Raw genomic sequence first — 18556 nt, 5'->3', positions numbered from 1 at the left:
CAGTTGTTGTATTATTTGTCAGTTCTGAAGAAATTGTAAAAAATACACGTTTTTGAATGAAAAGTCTGCATTTTCTTCTCCAATTCCCACTAACGAACCACTTTTACGGAGTTATTCATCTGTAAATGTTTGCTCTATCTGTCTCATAGTATAAACATACAGTAGAAAGTAGCTTTTCTACCTACATGTTCACAGTGTGAGAAGGCTGACACACAAGTGCTTTAAGAAAAATATCATGGAGAATACGGGAGTGACGGCGGCAAATTTAAAGGTTAAACGAAGGAGTTCATGGCATTGACGGGCGAAGGAGCCTCCGAACTTTCGTTTCCTTCTGCTGGTTCTTTCTCTTTCTTACCACTGTATTGTCCAATAAAGGAACCGTCCTCATTGAACTGGCCATTTACCCCTTCTCCATAGTCAACCAAACTATCATCACTATCCTCTTTTTTCACAGTTCTGTCTGAAGGTGTTCGACTTCCTTTTTTTAAAGGCTTATGGTCCTCTGCATCACTGGAGGAGAAAAACAAGACATCGACACATTCCAATTAAAACCTATCTTTACTTAGATTGCTTTTGAAACGAAAACAAAAAGGGCAAATGCATGCAGATTATGTCAAAGCTTATGCAGTCTTGTAGTCCCCTAGCCAAACCTAGGCACCGAATTAATAGGATGTGGTTGTCATGGAAATCAGGTGTAGTGATGGTTTAAATATGAGCTCTTCAGTAGAGGGAATGAACTGCCTTGGTGCATGTTCCTTTCAATGAGAGATTTCAATCCCTGATTTGAAAGAAATTTAGCAATAATGGCAAGCATTAAACAAGAAGGGAGTTTGAAATGTCATCAAGAAACCACTGTTTTGATTCCCAAAGTGAGGGGGGAAAAGCTTATGGTTGGGAGTGAGGTTAGTCTGTTAAACCTTTTAATCTCTTGGATTCCTTAAACATGAATGGAAAATGAATTTGGTTAAATGAAAAATATTGATTCTTTCTGATCTAGAAGAAGGAAGCAGTGTTGCATTTCAAATCATTTTGGTTATAGAATGCAGGCCAGGCTTGCAAACTTCAACCTTACCTTTCAAGAGACCTACATATTCCATTAAAAGGGTGCAGAAGAAACAAATGAAAATAGCCTAAGAAGAAAAGCAAAATCCATATCCTGAAAGTGTACAGTATTTTTTTCCTGTAAGAATGCCAGTTAAGGGGGGCAAAGATTCATTAAGTTGGAAAGAGACAATTTGGCTTGGATGTTAAATCTGGAAAATTACTGTCATGTTGATATTTTCTGAATATTGTGAGTGAGGCTGGGGAAATTTTTAAAAAAAGACAAAAAAAGACAGCTTTAAAAATAGACTGTACCTTTACTTCCAGTCCTCACCTGTGAGAGGATTTATTTTGAATACATACCGAATTATTTCTATATTTGGGCTTTGTTAGGAACTCAAATCAATTCCTCAGCCTCTGTACTCATTCTTTTACGCCCCATCCAAAGAACTTCTTCCATTGTATAATAGATGGGAAAATGAGACTATGGGAGAGATTGTGAGATTTGCCTTCCTCAGCAACTAGAAGCAGCTTACGCTAGATGAAACCACACATTGCCCCAACGAGTCCTTCAACCTCTCATTGGGAATCACTGCAGAGGTCAGTTTCGACCAGGAAGAATTTGATTTCTCTTGGGTAGTTGGGAAGTATGAGACAATTGCATGACTTGCCCAATATCACCCAGGGGAAGGGCAGGGGCCGAGAGTCACGATGGATCACTCCATCATTGGCTGTTCACCAATTAGACATATCTTCGATGTCTAGGGGAGGATCGAGGGTCGAACTCCCTAATTATACATATAGATCTTTGCATGGGAATGGAGGGTTTTTGATTGCCAAGAAAAATCATTTGACCAAATTAATTTGTCTTGACTGGTCAATTAATAAGCTAATTTATTACCCAGAATTACTGCCTCTCAGCATTTTTAATCATCGCACCTGCTGCCCCCAAACCACACATGCTTACAGTACCTTCCCTTTTGATCATTCAGTTCTGATGGAAATCTGAAGATTAAATAGATCAATAACATTTTGTAAGACTTAGAGTTTGCTTACATCTCTGCTCAAAGGTCTCAGTGTTCTTCTTTGGAAGGCGAGAACTAATGTGTGTTCTAATTCACCCAACATGGAATTGTGATTAGTATACATGACCTACCTTTTAATAGATTACTTACAGTAGAAAAAAGGAGAGAAGCCAATATATTTTTTATTTTCTATTGCAAAGATGGGAAATAAGGGGAAATAGGAAGCACATATATATATATATATTATTGAAAAAAAAGCAAGCTCTTGATCTTAGAATTTCTTCTATTTCTTACTCAACATAGATTTCATAGCTTTCTTGTTTTGGAGAAGGGATCTTTTTTACCAGCTCATGAATGCTTCAAGACCAATATTTTAGCTCTTTATGCAGCAATTCCCTCCAGGAATTTTTTTTCCAAGAAGGAATCTTCAGTAAATAAGCTTCTCTGACTCTTATTAGTGGAATTTACATATATATGTATGCATACATATATATTTGTATATACATATACATATATATACATACATGTGTATATAAAACCTTTACTTTCTATCTTGGAACAAATACTGCATTCCAAAGCAGAAGAATGATGAACTAGGCAACTGAGGTTAAGAGACTTGCCCAGGGTCACACAACTAGGAAGCATCAGAAAACAGGTTTAACATCTCTGACAAATGGTCATCCAACCTTTGCCTGGACACTTCCCATAAAGAGGAGCTTATGGGTTTGCTTGTTTTTTTGGCAGCACATTCCTTGTTGGGATTCCTTTGTTACAAAATTTTCCCTTATAATCAATTGTTGTCTGTCTCCCTGTAACTTTTGCTCACCAGTTACATTCTATTATATAAAATATTTCATTTTTCTTCCAAATGATAGCTATTTGAATATATGGAGAAAACTGCCATTTCTCCTGAAAATTCTCTTCAAGCTAACATTTCTAGTGCCTTCAACTGCTCCTCATATTACATGGCTACCAGACCACTATTCTATTTTATGAATGCCCCTCCTAAAACATGGTGCGCCAGATGTCACCTGACCACTGAGGAGTTCAGGTGGGTTACTGCCTCCTGTAACCTGGACATCATGCTTTTATTTAATATAATCTAAATTTGAAATAGATATTTAAGAAGCCAGATCATAAAAGTGTCTAAAATGAACTGTTGGCTTAATACTCTCATCTCCCTTCCCATCATGCAGTTTTTTTTACTAATGCCCGAGAGTAGGTATATTTAATCCTAAAATAATGAAATTTATATTCTGAAAGTAATTATAGGACATAATACTGATTCCTTATATCTTTCTCATCTTATTGTTTCTTTGGAGGTAGGGGGATGATTCCAGTTTTTTGAGATCTTTTGGAATCTCAAGCTCTCTAAGCTTTGTATAATCTGTAAATTTGGTAGGCATGCCTTCTTTAAAAAAATTTTTTTTATAAACCCTGACCTTTCATTCTAGAATCAATGCTATGTATTTGTTTCTAGGCAGAAAATTGGTACAGGTTTGAACATAGGACCTCCCATCTCAAAGGCATGGCTCTCAATCCACTGACTCACCTAGCTGACCCCTGTAGGCATGCCTTCCATTTCTTCATCCAAATTATTGATAAAAATGCTGAATGGGATAGGGACAAATACAGAGCCTGGTGGCATGTTCCTACAGACATCCCTTCAGGTTGATATTAATCTTTGAATGAATACTATTAGAAAATGTTTGTTCGACAAGTTATAAAATTCTCCCAACTATATTATCAAGAAGCCCACATTTCACTTTTTGTCCACAAAAATTACATAATTTGTTAAATGACTCTTTGAAATTAACTCATGATGGGCTCATTTAGTGCACTGAAGAGAGAGATCATTATTATGGCAATTTTTTCACGTCTGTTATATTCATTTCTTTTCATGACTCCCTTCCCAGACAATATTTTTAGATGTCACCCTGAAAAATTTACAGATCCTCATGATTTCCTTTTTTTGTTCTGCCAAAAATTGTGCATCTATATGAATGAAGGTGAATTTAATCTGAAAAGGAAAGAGGAAAACTGATATATCAGAGAAGAACTATCATTTTCTCTATTAGCTTCTAAAAACCTTCATTCTAGTTTGACCCTTATTTGAAAGTGAGAGATAGACCAAAAGAAAAGGGACCAGGGTTTGAAGAAAAGAACAACTTGCTTCAAGAATTAGAAGCAGCCGACAGAGATTCTACTCAATAAATAAATCTTAAATGAACAAAGAAAAAGCCTTTGTCGAGTCTGAATTTTGTATTCTTGGTGGAGAATGTGAGAGTTTACAAGTCTGAAACCTGGAACAACATACTAATCTTTGCCTTTTCCCTGTTTAAAATTACCCAAGCAAGGTGAAAGAATTGGCCAAGTCTGATTTTGAAAGTCTCTCTTCAACATAAATGTGTATTTAGAAATGGGAGGAGGGACTTTTTCAAAACCATGTTCCAACTTAGCTGTAGTCTATTCTGTAGTTCTAGGCTCTATAAGTGAGAAATAAAGGTTATAAATGCCCTTTTAAAAGCCCCTAATTGAATGGAAAATTCATTTTATGAATGAGAATGAATTATTTAATGTTTAACATCCCCAAAGCTTCGAAGATTAAAATTGCCTCTATGCTGAAATAACCCATAGCACATTATATTAACAAATATAATTGACTCATTGCTAAAACCTTCCATATAACATTGATTCCCCATTAAAATGGGAGCTCCTTGAGAGCAGGGGGCTGTCTTGCTTTTCTCTTTGTATTTCCAGGGCCTAGCCAGGCGCTTTGCACAAAGTAAGTACTTAGTAAATGCTTTGTTTATTCTTTCATTCATTAAGAACAGCCATAACCTGTAAGGGAGGAAAAATGGTTATATATCATAACAAACATCACAATTTCTCATGCTAGAAGAAGGAAAGGCAATTTTGAACTTTCCGATAAAACGTGTCTGTTGGTAATTTTGCCTTTCATATTTACTCATTTAGATGCTCATATATGTATATAATTAATAATAATAACAATAACAATAATGATACTTTGTAATTGTATTGCACCGTACTTTCCCAAGTGCTTTTATTTATATTATTTCCCTGGGTAGGATTTCTATGATCTATAGAACAATTCATGAAGACTGACTGTGAAGAGATGGAGGGTCCAGGAATGCTCCCTGATGAATGCCCTAATCCTCTGACGGATAACTATCCTCTTGCACTGGAAACTTGTTATAACACTGCGGGCTGGTCAGTGTTTGATTTGCTGTGACTTCCATCTGGAGGGATTCAGTCACTGAATTTCCTCATTTCCGAGGCAGGTCTGGTATACAGAACTTCAGCTGAATGCTAAAGCAAAGCTCTGATTCATATTTTTTCCTCTCCATGATCCAAAGAGTTAATTTCCAGGGGCTATTGATAAGTGTACACTCAGTAAGTGTCTATGGAGGGAAACTCAGCAGCAATGGACAATCTGCTGAGACGCTGCCTGATTATGTCCTGGTTACTCTCTCATAAAGCCAAGTCACTGACTATTTCCCATAAGATCTTGTCTCTTTACGAAAAAACAAATATCCACCTCGTCCACTAAATACATTTCTCTTCTCATGTGATTGCCTCACGCTATGTAACTAATACCTCCATCCCATATAGGATGTGCAAGAGAAGGGGTGACACGAGCTCCCACTCACAGGAATTACAGGAGTCACACAATGGCAGTCAGGGTGAATGCAGTAGGCAATGACTTCAATTGACCATTGATTAGATGACTTTTGATCTAGGTTCATTTTGGTTTTAACAAAAGATGGATCTAAAGAATGAAAAAATACTTACACAGTTGGTTGCATTGTTTCTCTGATTTTTCTATATGCTAGAAAGGATGCAGATTCTAATGTCTGTATAATCAAAGAAATAAACAAAGAGAACTGCAGATTTCCACCAGAGGTACCTGCATGGAGGTGGTGTTGGAGCAGGGGTGTGAGGTGGCAGCGTGTACAAAAACAAATTTAGCCATGGGAAGTCCCTTCCTCCCTTTTTTTTTGCACCTTCTAAGCTATACTCTGATTGGATCAGAGTTGAATTACCCAGGGAGCTGCTGGCACTCCTTGGCCTAAAAGGAATACATGAATGAATTCTTTAAAAATTTCTTGCCTTGATAGAAGCTTTGACTTTGTGCCACCAGGAATGGCCACATCCTATGGTTTAGAGGTAGGAATGCATGCACTTAATGAAGTGTCATGCCCACAGCTCCCTAGGGGTGCAAAATATGAAAGGGACCCTGGTGATCCAGGGAAGGGAATGGAATTATAACATGTCGTAAAAAATGAATAATAAATATAATGAATAAATTCTTCAGTCAACACCTGAAATATTTTTTCATGAAATGTGATATCTAAAAGTCATTTAAACACATGACACGACATCAGAATCAACCAAAGGGTAAAGTTTTGAAGCCTGAGAAAGAGTCATAAAGCTGCAGTGACTGGTTGACAGTTTTTGCAAGTGATTCTGTTTGTGAGCATTTCCTTGTGAGTTTTCATCCTCATTTGAAAAATTAAACAATTCATTTAAAAAAAAATCCTAAGATACTCCTCAGAACCAGAACCAGAACTCCCTTAGGACGCTACAGAGCCAAGAGTAGAATCACAAATATGATAAATGTTTAGGTTTCGTTTGTAAAGTTTTGGTTTACCACTTAAAAAGTCATGAAATATAATTTTTGTTGACTGAGAAAAAAATACATATATACACACATGTGCAAAATTACCTCCTTTGAAGTGTTTTACAAACATATCACACATGAATTAACTTTGAGTCAAAGAAACATAACCAGATGGTGTAAACACTCATGATTTTAACACGGTGATCATGCCAACACTAGCATTGCCCTTGCTATCCATCACTTTGGAATCCCAAATCATTAGAAGTGATGAGCAGGACTCTTAGATCCATTGCACTGCCTCTGATTCACGAATCTGCGCTGGCCCTTTGATCCCCCCCTCCCGGGAAGCCAGATTTACATCCCACAGTGTTTTGGTGCCACAAGAATACAGGTCAGCACTCCTTTTGGGCCTGCTCGACATTAGATCACGGGTTCACAAAGCTTCGATAGCAAACTGAGGGTGGAGAAGCCAAAATGGAGCAGCAGCCCAAGCGGCAGATTCATTCATTGCATGAAAGCCGAAGAATATTGAAACAGAACCGAGCAGATAAAATGCAGGATGCAGAAAAGCTCTGATAAAATGAAGGTCAATCATTTATTGGACAAGCACACAAAAGGAATATCAACTTTCAGCGGATAATGAGGCATAGCTCCAGCAAGATAAATAAGACAACACGGGACCTATTTTAGACTGAATAACCTGTGCAGGAAGTAAAATTTAAAATTAACCCTGAGCTTAGTTAATGGTCACACTCTTGAGGTGAGGTGGGCAGGGACATTTTCAAGAAAATGATTAAAATCAGCATTGTTGTCCATTCATCAGGGATCAGCTATCCCCTACTCCAGGGAAGGGGATATCTAGAGATTTCTGTAAGGTCATTATCATAAGCTAGAAAAGCCATCTGAGCTGGCAGTTTTGAGGGTTCATGTAGTTAGACCTCCAAACCATCATTGGTGTCAGAGTTTGAATTTGAATATAATCGCTAACTCCTTCCCCTTCCCTAGATCCTTGCTTGTCTCATAATATTTTAGTTTCATTTTGGGGAAATTTGAAGAAATTTAGTAAGAATTTGTTAACCCCTTAACCATCACTATGTATTTGCTTGTCTCATGAAATTTTAGTCTCATTTTAAGGTCTTTGCTACAGAGAAAATCAGAAATAAGAGAGACTGAATGCTGAGAATTAGAAACAAAATGCCTCCAAGTATGGGGAAAATTGTTAACAACTTAGCGGAAGCTCTGCCAAGAATCTAGGGTTATATATTTTTGATCTTCTGTGGTAGCACATTTATCCCTCATGATACTGAAACAACAATAACAAAAACAAGAACTATGGATGGGTGAGTTTTTCCAAATTAGCTAATGTATCATATCACCCATACAAATAAAATGAAAGCCATCCTTTGACATTCATAATCAGCTTTTTTTCTTTATGAAAAAAAAGTTTCTGAGGCTTAGTATAAAGCACATAATTATTTAAGTTTCTGCCCCCTCTTATCCTAAATAAGAGGTCTAAAGAGATAGGACAAAAGGCTCTAATACATTATACAAATGTATATCAAAAACATATTTTGGGACTACTACTTTCACCTGTAAAAGAAATGAATGACTTCCTCAATTCTGAATGGAGATCTAACAAAAATCATTAATCTTTCTAAAAATATATCAGGGCAAGGATATATTTGTTTAAATAATAGATTAGTTTTATTCAGCTATAGTATTTAATAAATACTGTTTTAAATGATGAAGTCAAACCAAGACCAAAACATTAGGTAGATGAAATACTGCTTAGATAAGAAGTTTAATCAATGAGTGTCTATAAGATCCTCTAGTGATGAGTTTATGACTAGTGGATTAAATAGAGATGTAGCCATTAAATTTTTAAAAAATGAAGTTTAAATCAAAAATCAAAAAGGCTCTTTCTACATTGGCTGAGTATATTGTTGAACAAATGACCTCTAAGCCAGTTTACTAAAAGAGCTTTTAATAATTATAACTATGCTCCTTGAGAATAGAGATGATTTTATTCTTTGTGTTTTTATCCCTATCACCTAACACAATATCTGGCACACAGTAGGCACTTGGTAAACACATGTTAATTGAATGATATTTATTTGTGGCAAAAAAATGAGTTTTGCCAGGAGTACTTGGTGGAATTATTTTTAAAATTCTCTTGTCATTTTTTTAGTAAAATGGAAAAGGCCACATAATATTGTCTGTTAGTATATACCACTGAAGAATACAATAAAGTGGAGAATTACAATGGATATTTACTTGGTGTATATGTAGAAAGCAGTTCTAGTAGGCTCAGGAGAAAAACTGACTGCAGTCTCCTGACTGCTCCTCTAAATCAATTTTGTGGCCTAGTTACTACAATGTGTGTGTGTGTGTGTGTGTGTGTGTGTGTGTGTGTGTGTGTGTGTACACATCTTAGTCTTTGGTTACCAACTTAGAAATGTTCTTGGAAAAAAATTTTGCCATATAAAATATTTTCAGATGGGAAAAAACCCCATGTTTTCAACACAGATCTGATGTGTATGTTCTTAAAACAGACCAAATGCTTGTTTAAAAAAGTAAAAATCCTTTCTGGGATTTTCATTCAAGGCTAAAATTGATGTTTTATTGAGCTATGAATTCTTACAAATGAATACTTATATCCATTTGGCAAGAAACAGAATTTTATTTAAGAAATTAAACTTTCCAAAACAAGGACATTTGGGTAGAGCTACTCCTTTAGGATAGGAGGGAAGGTTATTTCCAAGTACCATGAATATTACTCCTTTCTTCTCATTAGATTAATTATGTGTGTGTATGGTGGAGGAGGAGGAACAGGGAAGAAATACAAAGGGAATTATATGTGATCATGGCTATGGGATGCTCATTTTATATGACTGAATTCTTAGCTATGTCCAAATCTAAAGATAGTAGAAATGGGGAAAGAAACTCTTTTTGTTCTCTACCCCAACTTTGTACTGAATGGAGGCTCTCAAAACATGCAGGATTTTTACCCTTCAGACTATAAAAAACAACCCTTTAATTCCAAGGCAGTTGGAAGGCACAAGGGAATCAAGGCTCTGGGAAAAAACAGTGTCAAACTGCTGAAAGAAGTAGGGAGAAATACCAGTGGACACAGAGCTGGGCCTTCCAGCAATACCCTACCTCCAGGCCCCAATCAAAAATGGAAACATTTCATGAAGAGCAAAAATGCCTTTTAACAGTAAGGGAGTTGGGGTTTATACATTTTCAAATTAAATTTATACTTGATATTTAAGAAAAGAGCCAAATATAAAGAAGGAAATTTTCTAGTCTTAGAAAAATATTCTGTTTTGGGTGTTTAAATAAAGTGCTTCACTGACAGAAAATATAAGAATAAAGATGAATCCTAGGTACTAACCTGTATTCTCCAAAAGTTCCATCGTCTTCCTTCATAGGCTGAATTTCTGGATCAGCATGTGCATCTTCTTTTTCTTTGACTAAAACATTCAAAATGGCATCATTAACCATTGATGCTGGCATCTCCCTGTTCAAAAGGTTTAGTTGTCTTGGTACTTTTGATTTCCCAGTATTATCATCATAATTATTCTTAGCATGTGGTAGAATTTCAAGGTATAAAGCAACTGGAAGTAAGTACACTTTTATTTTGCAGAAACTCTGGGAGAGCTTACAAAAACGAACACTTGGTAACACCTAAACTTTTGGCTTTTTGCAAGGAGTTTCACTTAATGTGGAAGCTTAAGTTCCTTATGATACACAATGAAGGAAAATATTTAAGGTTTCTACAGTGTTTATATTTAGTCTTTTTCATAGGCTCTCACTAGGTTAATATCTCCTATTAAGAAATTGTTTTGTAGATTTGGCTACACAGGTCTCACTCAAATTTGGAGAAATATGCAGGGCTCGCCAAAATCATGAAGGCTCTAGGATGCAATTTGGGATTTTGTTGGCATGGTTACTCTCTGTATCAATGAAGATCACAACCATGTCACAGTTTATTAGATTGTCTTTATGAGTTGATGTGACCAAAAACCCATTATGGGGTGGTGACTCCCTGGAAATAAACTCCTGAATTTTTCTAGGTTGGTCCTCAGATTTGCACGTATGGTCCTTCATCAAGGCTGTACTTGAAATGTTTCTAGTTTATTAGGACCTGCCAAGCTACAGTAGTCTTTAAGAATCCACTGTCACCGCTATACTACAAAGAGGCATCAGAGAAGGACTTCAGGAGTGAATGGATGAATGCAAAAAACACTTCTTAAGTGCCTACTATTTAACAGGAACTATGCTAAATACTAGGATTATAAATTAAGAAATAAGCCAGTCTCTAACATTGAGGAGCTACATATAGCATATATGGAGGTTATGGAGGGGTAATAGGATCCCAGATTTAGATCTGGAAAGGAAGCCATCTAGGCTAATCCCCCTATCTCTACCCCACCCACCACCCCCAATGAACAGATGAAGAACAGTGGCCAAGAAAGGTTAAATGACTTAGATTATGGTCATAAAACTTGAAAGTGTATGAATTTTGCTAAAAGATCTTCTTTATTCCAAGTACTGTTCTCCATCAATTATGCCATAATGTTTTGGTCAGAAAAGCACAATCATGGTTTATTGGAGTGTGTCTTATGCAAAGAGAAGTAATCTCAAGAGGTTATGCAAATGATGTTCTCTGGACAATAAGGATCCAGACAAATATTCCACACTATTCCTTAAAACTGCATCATTTTGGCCTCAGCCACTTCCCAGCTGTGTGACCCTGGGCAAGTCACTTGACCCCCATCTTCCCTTACCAATCTTCCACCTATGAGACAATACACCGAAGTACAAGGGTTTAAAAAAAACTGCATCATTTTAAGAACACCAGGAGATGGGGCCACCGATATTTTCTGGACAAAGATGGCCTACCTACAGAAATGTTTTCTTTTTCTTGAAAATATTTCTAATGTTTTTCTGTTGTAGAATGAGGCAAAAGAGAAGATTTTGATACTGGCTTTAGGAGGACATAGGTACCACTCCTTTATAATTAATGAACTGATCATAGAGGTTAACAACATGTATGTTGTCTTTTACCTGGATATTTACCACCTTTGTTTCTTCTGATGAAGCAAACAATCAGCAAAATTAAGATGAGAAGAGCAACAGCACACATCAGACCAATGAACCAGCCTTGAGTAGCAATATCCACTTGCCGGCTTGCCATTGCTAGGAAATGAGAGAAAGGGAGCAAAGATAAGAAAAAATGAAAACCAAAAAATACTTGTCATAATAACATATTTGCAAGAGCATTTTATATTAACATTTATGTTATTTAATAAAATTTCATAGCATAAAACCAGAATGTAACAGACAGGAGTGATCATTTCACTTTGAAAAAAAAATCTTCATTCATATTTAGAATATGTTTTTCCAAGTAGAGATTGAGTACTAATAACATTTGATGCTTAAAAAAGCCCCTTCATCTTCATCTTTTATATAAATATCTCTTCTCATGTTCAGCATATTCCTAAACAAAGTAAAAAGTGACTGACATATCTGAAAAGGAACATTCTAATGAAGTGCGACAATATAGTATTGAGACTGATTTTTAAGTAAACACACCAAATCTTCTTATATGAGTATTATGTTATATATATATATATGTACTGTTCAACAAAGCACCTTTAGAAGACATATACTTATTCCACTGTTAGTGCAAAAAATATTTTTTTTTGCTTTGTGGAATTACCCTAGGAACCAGTTATGAACCATGTAAGAAAATCAGTCTCTTTATCCTCATTCTTGATTTTTATCAAAAAACAGTCATTAGGAAGGTACAAGCTGAGCAAAGAAACTTGGAGATAGACATTATCAGTATCAAATTTCCCCACAGGCAATCTTACTGGAAACAATGGAATTTTGGGGAATTGGAGGTTAATATCTACCACACATATTTCCTTTTATATTTTATGGCTTTCCAACTTTATAATACAGGTTGATATTATTCATCACACTTGGCTTCAGATTACTTTTGGTCATTAAAAAAATCAATCAAGTGATGAAGAGCCACCATCATTGAGAATATTCAAAATACTGCTATGAAATTTATTATAATTTTAAAGGAGGAATTCCAAAAGAATTCTGAACTTGGCCAACATTGTTGGAAAGAACGGTCTTTGAAAAGGTGACCACTTTGAAGGATATAGCATTTATTTGCATTGAATGAATTCTGACAAATTTACTTTTTTCTTTTTTTAACAAAATCAGATTAAGATCCATTTAAAGTAATACAATACTTTTGACTTAATTGTTGAATTTCCTAAGAAAAACCAGGTTAACGTGACTAGTTTAATGTATCATCCAAAGGAGACATGGGAAAAAGCAAAGCATCAATTACCATTTTGACATGCTCATAAACAAGTAAATTAATTTAACATTAAATGATGTCAATTTTTTAAAGGAATATGCACTTATTCTTCCTCCTTCTGTCAAAATTTACTCACAGAGAAGGGGATATCTCCTCTCGGCCTCATAAAAATAGCTGTGTCAAGCTTTTTGTTTAATTTGTGCTGAATAAGCCAGGCAGGGTCAAGCCTCCATAATCCTTGTTTTGCAGGATGATGCAGGAAATTATGCTCTGACAAACATTATCTGGCCCTAGTTTTATGACATGCTCAACATCTAATTTTTTGTCTCTTTTATAGAAAATGATAGGGAAAACAATGTGTGAAGTGAAGTATGATTAATAGAATAAAAGATGTCTCCTTTAGGAAACAAAGTCAGAAATGACATTATTTTGATTGTATTACAAATCAAATACCAGCAGTCTTTTTCTCCTCACTACCTAGTAGCTATATTTGGTCAAGGGGGAATTTGGCCTGCATTACAAGTAGGGATCTCTAGTTAGCCATCTGCTCACTGAAGCTCAAATAACGCAAATAGGTGCCCAGGCAGTGACAATTAGGATAATTTAAAAGTACCATCTGGTGCTACTCATGGAACTATCAAATAAATGTGATCACTGTTGTAAAGGATGTGGATGCAATTCATTTAAATGCTCAACTAAAACAAGTGTGAAGCTTTTGAGGTGTGGTACCCCCAATACTCAAAAGAAAAAGTACATCACATTTGCCACATGATGGTAAATAACCCATGATGTCCCAGTCCTCTGCCATCCCCTCTACCAATTCCATTCTTCTTGAAGCCCTACTGACTTCCAAATCTAATCTGTACTGTCTTCTGTTTAAACCGTTTATATTCTTATTTTTATAATTGGTCCCACTTTTCAAAAATACATGAAACAATTACTCTGGTGCATTGTGAGGCAAAATGCTTGATCATCCTGAAAAGAAATCAAGTTCTAATATGGGAACTATCATATGTGTACATAAACACACATATGCATTTTTTCAATCTTTTTAGTTGTGTCTGACTCTTCATGACCCCATTTGGGGGTTTTGAGGAGTGGTTTGCCATTTCCTTCTCCAGCTCATTTTACAGATGAGAAACTGGGGCCAACACAATTAAGTCACTTGCCCAGGGTCACACAGCTAGTAAACATCTGAAGCCAGATTTTGAATTTAGAAAGATGAATCTTCCTGAGTCCAGGTCCAGCAGTCTGTCCATTATACATATGACTACATAATAGAGTATATATATACATATATCTTAATATATCCATCCATCCATCCATTCATCCATCTATCCATCCGTCTGTCTGTCTGTCTATCTATCTATCTATCTATCCATTCCTCTGTCCATCCATCCATCCATCTATCTATGTATCTATATCTATGTATCTATGTATCTATCTACGTATCTATGTATCTATCTATGTATCTGTATCTATCTATCTATCTATCTATCTATCTATCTATCTATCTATCTATCTATCCGTTCCTCTGTCCATCCATCCATCCATCTATCTATGTATCTATATCTATCTATCTATGTATCTATACGTATGCATGTATACACACTCTACAATGTGGTGGCATGCTTAAAGGATAGATATGCTCAAGGATCAACTGACTGAGGAGGAAATTTTTCAGGAATTTTCAAGCAAGGACCTGCATTCTCTCCTTGAGGATAGGGATATATTCATATATAATATATACATGTAAATATAAATACATGTATATATACACACATATATGTATAATACTTATATCTATATAATATATTTTTAAAATGTGTATTGTCAGTGCCTCTTACACACACAACAAAAGGGATTTAATGCAAGCTTGTTGGATTGGAATGGAAAGAATCATCCCCGAGGGAGTCTATTACAGTATTTGGGACTGGAGTGGCATACTTTAAAATTACTGGCTGATACCTTTTATTTTCTACATCACTGTGAGGCCCACCATTCACTCAGTCAAATTTTTTCTTGTAACAACAACCAAAGACAATTGAGGAAAACTGAGAACACAACTATGTCTAGTAGAAAAGACATCCCATTCCACACTTATAGTCTACCCACTTGAATACCAAGAGGAGGGAAGGCACACTGGTTTTTGATAGGTTTGGGGATGGCATATGAGATATGATATCAACATAAGTTTGAGAGACCATGCTAGGTTTTCTATATGGCAGTGCTCATTAAATGCAAAAGGCATCCCTTGGGACACACTAAAATGGTGCCCCTTGAGGTTTTGCATTTCGGCCATATGCCTAAAGATGAAAGTTTAAATATGGTATCACCATATCACATAATCATATTATAGATAACAAATTAATGAAGAGCAAGCATAACAGATGATTACAACCATAAGACAAATGAATCAAAAAGCATACACAATGGGACAAAAATAAAGGGAGAGCCATACAACTGATTATATTTGTCTGACTTTATATTTGCGAGGCAGAGCTTAGAAACCTAAGGTTACTTTAAGAGACTGTATTCTAAAATTTATGCTATTTGCTTTAAGCAGAAAGATGTTGCGCTCTCTCTGAGTTATACATCTGCTTGTGGATTTTTTTTCCCCTTCTATCACCAGGGGAATTCCTACTTGCTATAGGGAAGATGTCAAAAATCTCTCCTCACTTTAACTTATTTGTTTGGGAAGATTGACATATTATCTTCCTTCCAGGAGTTTCCAGGTAGAACTTTACTCCTAATACCTGAGAGATGACAAATTAATTCCATGGCAGAAATTCAATTTATGATGCAAGGGCAAAAGGGGAGTTATATGGCTCAAAATCCTATAGGGATCTAATGCTGGGATCTGTTCCTGCATTTTCCCTGTGTAAGCCTGCTATATATTAACTTTTTCTGCTGATACATTGGGGATTAGACTATTTAGCTAGAGATTCAGGCTACCATATAACTCTGAAATTAGTTTCACAACCGAGTTTCGCACAGCTCTAAAGAGGAGACAGAAGATAGGAAGGGAAGAATAAAACAAGTTCAGAACTAGAAGTAATCTTAGCATCATTTAGTCCAGGCTCCTTATTTTATACATAAGGAAACTAAGGAGTTAAATAGCTTGCTCAAGGTCACCCGGGCCATTAATTGCAAATTCAGGACTAGAATCTGTGGCTTTTTTCAGTCCAAGTCTGACATCTGCAGCTATTTTCTCCTATAGCATGGAATTCTTTCATCCTCTCTTATTCTTACTCTTTGTTTTTGTACTCTCTGAGCAAAGAATTGCAGTAACTCAAAAGAAATGTAATATGCATGAACTTAGGGCCATCTTCATCCAGAATGCCTCTTCCCAGCCCATATTGGTACAATCAGCCATAGTTTGACACACTCTACATTGACCTCAACACAATGACATCATTTTGGTTCTCTTCAATTTAGAAGGACAAGAACCAATTTATGTTTTCCCCAAAGAGTATATAAAAGCTCTTAACCCTGGACTCTGAGGAAATGGACTTGCTCCTAGGCCAATATCTTTTCTGAGTTCCCTAGCTGCATAGAAATCAGAGGCCAGGGTCCAATAGAGTTCTGTGCCATGCTACTGGTTTCAGAGAGAACTGTGTAAATGGGAAGGGCTATAGAGATCTCAATTAAGAGTCTGTTCCCAAAATTTGTCCTTGTTCTTTGTAGGGAGTGATTCCACTAGCTCACACACTATCATCTTATTACAGAGAAGAAAAACATCTAGAATGTGAGTGAGATGAAACACTGTACAACAAAGCAACTTTCCTGATCTCCCATCTCTCCTCCACATATATATGTTAAATTAGAGAGAAATAGTATTTGGAGTAAGATTTTAAAAATATAAATCTAGATTTTATATATATATATGTATATGTATATACATATATATCCCCTTCATTATGAGACTACCTTTGTGATGAGTCACAAGAAATGCAGGGACTAAAGGGCAATAACTTTTCCATGAAGAAAAGACTTTGTAAAGAGTGCTCTGATAGATAGCATACCTTGGAAGACATCGACTGAAGGGAAAATATAAAAGAGTAATGGTAATTAATAGCTATGTGATCCCTATGGTATTTGAGGAAACAACTATATAACTGTTTTTAAGACCATTATAGTCAAATAGAATAAAATATTTGGAAAGAAAAACAACATGGTGTCCAATTCAAAATGGAAAATAAATGGTAGGGGATTTGGTTTTAAAAAGTTTTCAAGGTTAATTTAGTTAATGGAAAAAAAAGAAAGGGGAGAAGTTAGATAATGAATAGGAAGTCAGAGAATATTTATCAAACTGGCCCAAATGAAACAAAATGCCCCGAAGTCTTTCCCTCTATCTTCCTTCTCTTTCTCTTGGACAATAAAGGAAAGAGAAAATAAAAAAGATTAAAGGGATGTTTTTGTTTACAAAGGCCATATAGGATAGATAATGGTCAAAAAAAAGCTCATGGGACTTTTGAGAATAAACCCTGGTGATTGCAGGATTTTAAACAGAGAGTTTCAGAGTATGTGAGTAATAAGGGAATTAGCCAGGCGGACAAACTTTCATGGCAAGATTGATTTCTCTGTGCCTCAAAATGTGGGTATGAAATAGAAGTGGGACTGTGTTAAGAGAATGCCCTTTAACATTCCTGTCTTTAGTGCTTTGCAAAAATTTGACCCTCAGGACAACCCTGGAAAATAGGTGCTGTTATTATTCCTATAGGAGATTGAAGCAACCAGAAGTTTAAGTGACTTGCTCAGGTATGTCTGAGATTGGATTTGAATTTAGCTCTTTCTGACTCTAGGCCCTGGACTCCATCTAAGCCTTAGATTCTAAGGTAACAATTGTGTCTGAAACCAGTAGGATTAACACATGAAGGAATGAATAAACATTAGTTCTAGGGAGAGGAGTTGCCTATCTCTCTCTCTCTCTCTCTCTCTCTCTCTCTCTCTCTCTCTCTCTGCCTATATATAAAATCTAGATTTTAAATTTTAAAAATCTTACTCCAAATACTATTTTTCTTTAATTTCACATATATATAATTAGTTTTTAAGTAAAAGACATTCAATTTTAAAAATGCTAATTTTAAAAATAGAAAATCCAATATCATTTTGATAATGTGCTTAAAAGTATGCCTGTTATCCATATCATGGCATCAACTATTGTGATAAAATCCTACTATGGAAGCTAGAGGTGGCAAATTCTTGCAATGAGAAAACATACAACTTTTACAAGGCTTGCCTAGCAGTTACAACCCTATAAATTTCATGATTGAACCTAGACAGATTCTGGTTATTATTGAGTTTTCAACTTTTTTTCTATAATGGCCCCAGGTGATCAATTTAAAATCTTATGAGCTGATTAATTCAATAAGAAACCTAGGGATTAAGGATCTACAGGAAATGAGTCCACAACTCAAAATGCCATTCCTCCATGAAATTTTTCCTGATCTCTCAAGTCAGCAATGACTTTCTGCCTCAGACTATCTATCTAGCTATCTATCT

General features: G+C 35.8%; 1 protein-coding gene across 10 annotated transcripts in view; it reads right to left on the bottom strand.

Annotated features, from left to right (window-relative positions):
- Window positions 1-272: 272 nt before the first annotated feature.
- NRCAM (neuronal cell adhesion molecule) overlaps window positions 273-18556 on the bottom strand; it is an 86557-nt gene continuing 68273 nt past the window's right edge. For 8 of the 10 annotated variants that reach the window (XM_044678568.1, XM_044678569.1, XM_044678572.1 and 5 more), the window contains 3 exons: window positions 11779-11910; window positions 10103-10181; window positions 273-510 (listed from right to left, as the gene is read on the bottom strand). In XM_044678568.1, coding sequence (XP_044534503.1) covers window positions 273-510; window positions 10103-10181; window positions 11779-11910 — 449 coding nt within the window. The other 2 variants (XM_044678571.1, XM_044678576.1) reach the window with 2 other exon arrangements.

The sequence above is a fragment of the Gracilinanus agilis genome, chromosome 5, assembly GCF_016433145.1.
Source record: "Gracilinanus agilis isolate LMUSP501 chromosome 5, AgileGrace, whole genome shotgun sequence".
Lineage (NCBI taxonomy): Eukaryota > Metazoa > Chordata > Mammalia > Didelphimorphia > Didelphidae > Gracilinanus > Gracilinanus agilis.
Note: the sequence above shows the minus strand (reverse complement) of the source record. Positions and strands in the feature narration are given on the sequence as shown.